A 7,147-nucleotide genomic window follows, 5' to 3' on the forward strand; every position below is an offset into this window, starting at 1 on the left:
CAAACCCAGCCTATCTAATCTGTCCTCAAAGATGTTCCATTCCAGGCAGCATCCTAGTAAATCTCCTTTGCACCTTCCCTAGTGCAATCACATCCTTCCTATAATACGGCAACCAGAACTGCATGCAGTACTCCAGCTGCGGCCTAACCAAAGTATTATACAATTTAAGCATAACCTCCCTGCTCATATTCTATGCCTCAGCCAATAAAGGCAAGCATTCCGTATGCCTTCTTAACCATCTTCTCCACCTGGCCTGCTACTTTCAGAGTTCTGTGGACAAGCACTCCAAGGTCCCTTTGTTCATCTACACTTAAGTGGCCTACCGTTAAATGTGTATACCCTTTCCTTATTAGCCCTCCCAAGGTACACACACACACGGGACCTTATCAAAAGTCTCACTAAAGTCCATATATTCTATATCGTACACACTACCCTCATCGACCCTCTTGGTTACCTCCTCAAAAAATTCAATCAGGTTAGTCAAACACAATCTTCCCTTAACAAATCCGTGCTGACTGACCTTAATTAATCCTTGCCTTTCCAAATGCAGATTTATCCTGTCTTTCAGGATTTTTTCCAATAATTTTCCGACCACTGAGGTTAGGCTGACAGGCCTGTAATTACTCGGCCTATTCCTTTCTCCCTTCTTAAATAAGAGTACTACATTAGCAGTCTACATATTGGGCTGCAAAGGTAAACTGATTGTAGGGAACACAGGGTCCAGTGATCATCATATCATTAATTTCCTCTTTAGAATCATTTAAAAAAAAAATGCATCTAATAAATCTGTAGTGCGGTCTTCAATTATCCCACACATTTCTAAACTTTTATACATTTGATCTCAAATTACAGATTTTAAGAGTTTGCCCGGAACTGACATTAAACTCACTGGTCTATAGTTGCCTGGTTTATCCTTCTCTGCCTTTTTAAACAGGGATGGTACATTGGCTAACCCCTGTTATGCATGTAAACATTGGTGGCAAGTCTTACACAGTTAGAGGGCGCAACTGTTGGAGGCCCAAGGGTCACCTGCACATCACGTGCAAGGGAATCTAAAAAAAGTTTGTCTGCCACACTGCTTAGACACTCGAGTTGTATTAAAAAGAGTGTACGGTCACATCAGTTTTAGCTCACAGTAGAGTCGTGGAGTTCTTCCATACTTAACCTCGCCCAGCACAATTTGCTTATCTAAAGAGGAAGAAACATTGTGATCAGAGCCTCAGATTTCCTCCAAGCATGCCACAGCATGGTCACTTCTCCCTCAGTGGCACTGTTGTTCAGTCAATGTCAATTCTCAGCTTGTACAAGCGATGGTTAGCATAGCAGCTATTTCAGACAGTCAGCTCAAGTTTCACATGAAAGCCCTTCACTGCTGCTTCTCCCCATCAAGTGCCAAGGAGCACTGAAAGCCACCATGATAACTTCCTGCCTGCAGAAACTCTGCAATATTGCAATTTTGTTCACAATCTCAGACGAGACCCAGTTCAGCTTCAAAGTCTTTTCCAGATGAAGACTGGAATTTAGTGTATTTGTACACCAGTGGCAATAGCCATAATTTAGACAGAATGATGGATTGCTTTTAGCATTCTGAAGGGACTGCACCCTCCGTGACACCCTAGTCCACTCCTCCGTCACCCTAGTCCACTCCTCCGTCACCCACTCCTCTTCCCATGGCACCTTCCCGTGCAAGTGCAGGCGATGCAACATTTGCCCCTTTACCTCCTCCCTTCCTTCCATCCAGAGCCCCAAACACTCCTTCCAGGTGAAACAGTGATTTACTTGTACTTCTATCAATTTAGTACACTGTATTCACTGCTCACGATGTGGTCTCCTCCACATTGGGGAGGCCAAACGCAGATTGGGTGATTGCTTGTGGAACACTTCCGTTCAGTCCGCAAGCATGACCTAGTTTCCAGTCGCTTGACATTTTAAACTCTCCTGACCACTCCCACTCTGACCTCGGCCTCCTACACTGTATGATGCTCAATGCAAGCTCGAGGAACGGCACCTCATCTTTCGATTAGGCACATTACAGCCTTCCGGATTCAACGTGGAGTTCAACATGTTCAGATCATAACCAGCACAGACACAATGGGTCGAATGGCCCCCACCAGCAGTTGGTAATGATTCTGCAATTGCCATTTATACCTTCTCTAGACCCATCTTTTGTTTCTTTAATTCTCCCCTTACCATCTCCTTTCGCCTTGCACGATCATCCCTTGTGTCATTTAATCTCTCCTGCCTTCCACCCCCTCAGAACTTCCCATCCCTCTGCCACTTTCCCTGCACCAGGGCCTTGGTGAGGCCACACCTGGAGTACTGTGTACAGTTTTGGTCTCCTAATCTGAGGAAGGACATTCTTACTATTGAGGGAGTGCAGCGAAGGTTCACCAGACTGATTCCCGGGATGGCAGGACTGACATGAAGACAGATGGATTGACTAGGCTTATATTCACTGGAATTTAGATGAATGAGAGAGGATCTCATAGAAACACAAAATCCTGACCGAATTGGACAGGTTAGATGCAGGAAAAATGTTCCCGATGTTGGGGAAGTCCAGAATCAGGGGGTCATAGTCTAAGGATAAAGGGCAAGTTATTTAGGACTGAGATGAAATAAAATAGAAGGAACCCTGCACCTAACCCAAATCAATCAGTAAATAATAAAAAAAACAGAAGTCCTACCTTAGGAAACACAGCAGGCCACCAATGAGGGAGCCCATTCAGCCAGGGCTGAGGGGGGAGGGGGATGGAAGTAGCCTCTTGTGAAGCACGTCGAGACTGATATCCGGCATGGCAAACACCCGCATGAATCCCCGGTTCATCTGGTCGAGAGTTACAAACCCAGACCCCCAGAAACTCTTCAGGAGTTTTACAATCAGGTCAGAGGCACCGCCACTGGTGGATTCAAGAACCATCACCACGGGCCCCTCCAGGCTAAAGTTCCATCTTGATTTAAGTGTTTCTAATCTGCAAATCCCCTAATCCAAGGCTGAAAGGAATCAAATCATCTTTTGACATGAAGGGAAGAAAACAATCAGATGAGACAGCCTGCAGAGCACACTCTGGCCACTGATGAGGGAGCCCATTTGGTCAGGGGTAGGGACGGCATGCTTCGGGCCCCTCCCACACAGCCTGCAGCACGCGTTTGCAGAAACAGCCTGCCAGAAGTTACTGCACATGCGCACAGACTGTAGCGCTCATGTGCAAAGGTCCCTGCACTGTTTTCAGCACCAGGACCTGGCTCCGCCCCCAATCCATTGGGCCACGCTGCGCTACGACCGAAGAGAGGCTGGGGAGTGGCCAGAATACAGAGGTCTTTTTCGGCGCGCTTGGAGGCGGACAAAATTGGCGCACCTCGAATGAGGGCGCCAGAAAAACAGGTTGGGGAAATTCTAGCCCATAATCTTACCGATTGTGTAAAGAGGCTGGCGGGGGGGGGGGGGGCGCGGCGGAGGAACTTAACTATCCACTATTGGGATATTTTGAGTGCCCTCTACCATAAAGACTGATTCAAAATATTTGTTCAGAGTTTCTGCCATCTCCATGTTCCCCATTACTAATTCGCCGGTCTCTAAGGAACCAACATTTACTTTAGCCACACTTGTCCTTTTTATATACCGGTAGAAACTCTTGCTTTCTGTTTTTAATATTGCATGCCAGTTTACTTTCATATCTTCCCTTTTTTAAAATCATTTTTTTTTTTTTTTAAAAAGTCATTCTTTGCAGGCTATTAAAAGCTTCCTAATCTTCTGTCCTCCCACTAGCTTTGGCCACTTTGTATGCCTGGTTTTTATTTCTTTAGTTAGCCACGGATAGCTCTTTTTTTTTAAAAAAAGACCCTTTCCTCCTCAGTGGAATATATTTGAGTTATGAAATACCTCCTTAAATGTATACCACTGTTCATCAATTGTCCTACGCTTTAATCCATTTTCCCAGTCCACTTTACTCAACTCTGCCCTCATACCTTCATAGTCTCCTTTATTTAAAGAGATCCAACTTTCTCACCCTCCATCTGAATTTGAAATTCAACAATGCTATGATCACTCATTCCAAGGGGATCCTTTACTAGAAGATTGTTTATTAATCCTGTCTCATAGAAACATATAAAATTCTGACAGGACTGGACAGGTTAGATGCAGGAAGAATGTTCCCGATGTTGGGGAAGTCCAGAGGACAGAGTCTTAGGATAAGGGGTAAGCCATTTAGGACTGAGGTGAGGAGAAACTACTTCATTCAGAGTTGTTAACCTGTGGAATTCCCTGCTGCAGAGAGTTGTTGATGCCAGTTCATTGGATATATTCAAGACGGAGTTAGATACAGCCCTTATGGCTAAAGGGATCAAGGGGCATGGAGAGAAAGCAGGAATGGGGTGCGGAGGTGAATGATCAGCCATGTCCATATTGAATGGTGGTGCAGGCTCAAAGGGCCGATTGGCCTACTCTTGCACCTATTTTCTATGTTTCTATGTCTCATTACACAGGACCAGAACTTAGATAGCCTGCTCCCCAGTTGGTTCCTTTGCATACTACTCAAGGAACCCATCCCTTATGTACTCTATGAATTCCTCCTCAAGGTTACCATGACCAATTTGATTTGTCCAATCAATATGGGAGGTTAAAAATCACCCATGATTGCTGCCGTTTCCTTTTTACAAGCTATTTCTTGCTTTATACTCCAGAGTTGCGACTGTTAGGGGGCCTATAGACTACACTCAGTGACTTTTTCCCCCTTATTATTCCTTATCTCCATCCAAACTGTTTCAACATCCTGATCCTTTGAGCCAATATAATTTCTTGCTATTGCAATGATTCCATCCTGTATCAACAGAGTTACCCCACCTCATTTTCCTTGGTCTGTCCTTCCAGATTGTCAAATACCCCTGAATGTTTCATTCCTAGTCCTGGTCATCTTGCAACCACATCTCTGTAATGGCCATCAGATCATACCCATTTGTAACTATTTGTGCCAACAGCTCATCTAATTTGTTACAAATGCTGCATGCATTCAGATAAAAAGAGCTTTTAAATGTGTTTCCTTAACATTTTCTCCTGCTATGGCCCCAGTTTCTGATACACTTATGTTTATAGAGTCTGTCCCTTCCTGTCACGCTCTGGTTTTTGTTTCCCCCAGTGCTACCCTGCTCTAGTGCCTTTACCTTGTTCTTTGAGCTTTTAGGTTTCTGCTCACTTGAGGAAGAAACAGTCCCATCCAACTATTTTGCATTATTATAAGAACATTGCACCTTTCACAGCCTCAGGGCATGCTGCATCCTAAAGCATTTCAATTAAATACTTTTGGAGGTGTAGTCACTGTTGTAAATCACAGCAGCATATTGAACACTGCAAGATCCCACAAACAGAATTGAGATAAATGACCAGATAATCTATTTTGGTGATGTTGAGCTAGGACAATGAAAACTCCCCTGCTCTTTTTCCAAATAATACCATGGAATCTTTTACATCCATCCAAGTGAGCAGACAGGTCATCCGAAAGACAGCATTTCCTAGATTATATGCTTAAGTCTTTGGAAAACCTTCTGACTCAGGGGAGAGTTCTACACTGAGCCATGACTAACTTCATAGGTAACCATTTTGATTTCTTTATAGTTAAATGACTTGATTTTTAAACAATTTAAAAATATATATTTTAGGAAGGTTGAGGCTACAATCGACTATGTTGCTGTTAATGGCTTCAAATAAAAAGGCACTTCTTGTTAGTTTTGTAATTGAAGTAATCGTTTTCTGCAGTTTTTGGTCTGTGCGAAGGGATTTGTTGTAATCAGGAACAACCAGCCATTATACACCCAGATTTTGCTCATTATGTGAATTGTAGTCGAATCTTACTACAACAACAACAACTTGTATTTATACAGCGCCTTTAATGTAGTAAAACGTCCCAAGGTGCTTCACAGGAGTGTTAATCTTTGGGTTTCGAAGGCGACAATGAACTTTTGGTTTATGATAGTGTGAACTCTGTTAGATGCATTGCGTCTCACAGTACGAGAAGACTAGGGTAGATCGGAACACCTTTCCCCAATTTGCAGCCTTTTTTAATTTGTTGTAAAACAGAAAAAGTGTTAGAAACACGGCAAGTCCCTTCACATTTGGAATAAAGGACAGGTTAACATTTCAGGAACCACTGTACATGTCCAACTTTTAAAATGAGATAGATCCAGCATTTGTAGTTACTTTTTTCTTATTCACGCTTTGTTTAGGAGAGAGAGAGAGAGAGAGAGAGAGCGAGCGCAAGAGATAGAAAAAGATCGCTATACATAAGTTTTATGATAATTAATTCCATTGCTTTATTAAATATTTCAGTTTTTTAAATTTCTGGAGTAGCTGCAAGATTTCAAAATACACACACACACAAATAAGAAATTTTCAACTCTGATTTCTAGCCAGAAAATAAATCGCGAATTTACAATTAATATTCCTCACCTACTGAAGAGACCACGACTAGAAGTGAGTAGTATCTTCGGCCGAGGTGGTTCATGGTGTTGCAAGCTCTTCTCTCACTTAGCCGGTGTGAATTTCACTCTCTTCCTATTTCGCGGTGCGGCTGTTGCTGCTCTCTGTGTGTTTTAACCACTCTGCCTCTGCCTGCAGTACAAATGGCAATGCAGCCGCTGCACCAAGTCTATCATATGATTCTCATCATGTGACCAGTCCCAATCTGGCATCCGCTGTTTTCATTCACTCCTCAGAGGCGGAGTCGATTGAGTGCGGATATTTTAGAGCAAAACTTTGTTCGATTTAAAAACAAATAGTATCACGTTAATTGGCAAAGCTATTCTTTAATGAATCTGGATATAAAGTTTCAACAAAGTTTTATTTCAATTGTTTTTCTCCATTTTTAAACACCGATTGCGATCGAAGTCATTGTTCCCAGGCCTCTAACCTGCTGCTCAGAGGATTGTTGGGAGGGAGGTTTGCTTTATATATGTGTATAGAATAGGATCAGAATGAGTTAGGCCGCTTGCAAACTTGAATTTTGAAAAATGGAGCTGTGTTTAGTTTACAGGCCGAGATACGCCAGTAAGCTAAGCTCACTGCGAACCAGTGATAAATCCGCGTAGATTTGCCAAATAAATGGTGACGCCCAGACCAATCTCTGCTCTTCCTATCTTGTCACAGATTAGCTGGCCT

At 43.1% G+C, this 7,147-nt stretch overlaps 1 protein-coding gene across 2 annotated transcripts in view; it reads right to left on the bottom strand.

Annotated features, from left to right (window-relative positions):
• The window catches only part of LOC139230049 (multiple epidermal growth factor-like domains protein 9), a 66,057-nt gene extending 59,443 nt beyond the window's left edge, over nt 1–6,614 (bottom strand). For both annotated transcript variants that reach the window (XM_070861831.1, XM_070861823.1), the window contains exon 1: nt 6,440–6,614. In XM_070861831.1, the coding sequence (XP_070717932.1) occupies nt 6,440–6,494 (55 nt within the window). In that variant the 5' untranslated portion in view covers nt 6,495–6,614. The remainder of the gene's footprint in view (nt 1–6,439) is intronic.
• Nucleotides 6,615–7,147: the final 533 nt, after the last annotated feature.

The sequence above is a fragment of the Pristiophorus japonicus genome, chromosome 2 (assembly GCF_044704955.1).
Source record: "Pristiophorus japonicus isolate sPriJap1 chromosome 2, sPriJap1.hap1, whole genome shotgun sequence".
In the NCBI taxonomy this organism is placed as follows: domain Eukaryota; kingdom Metazoa; phylum Chordata; class Chondrichthyes; family Pristiophoridae; genus Pristiophorus; species Pristiophorus japonicus.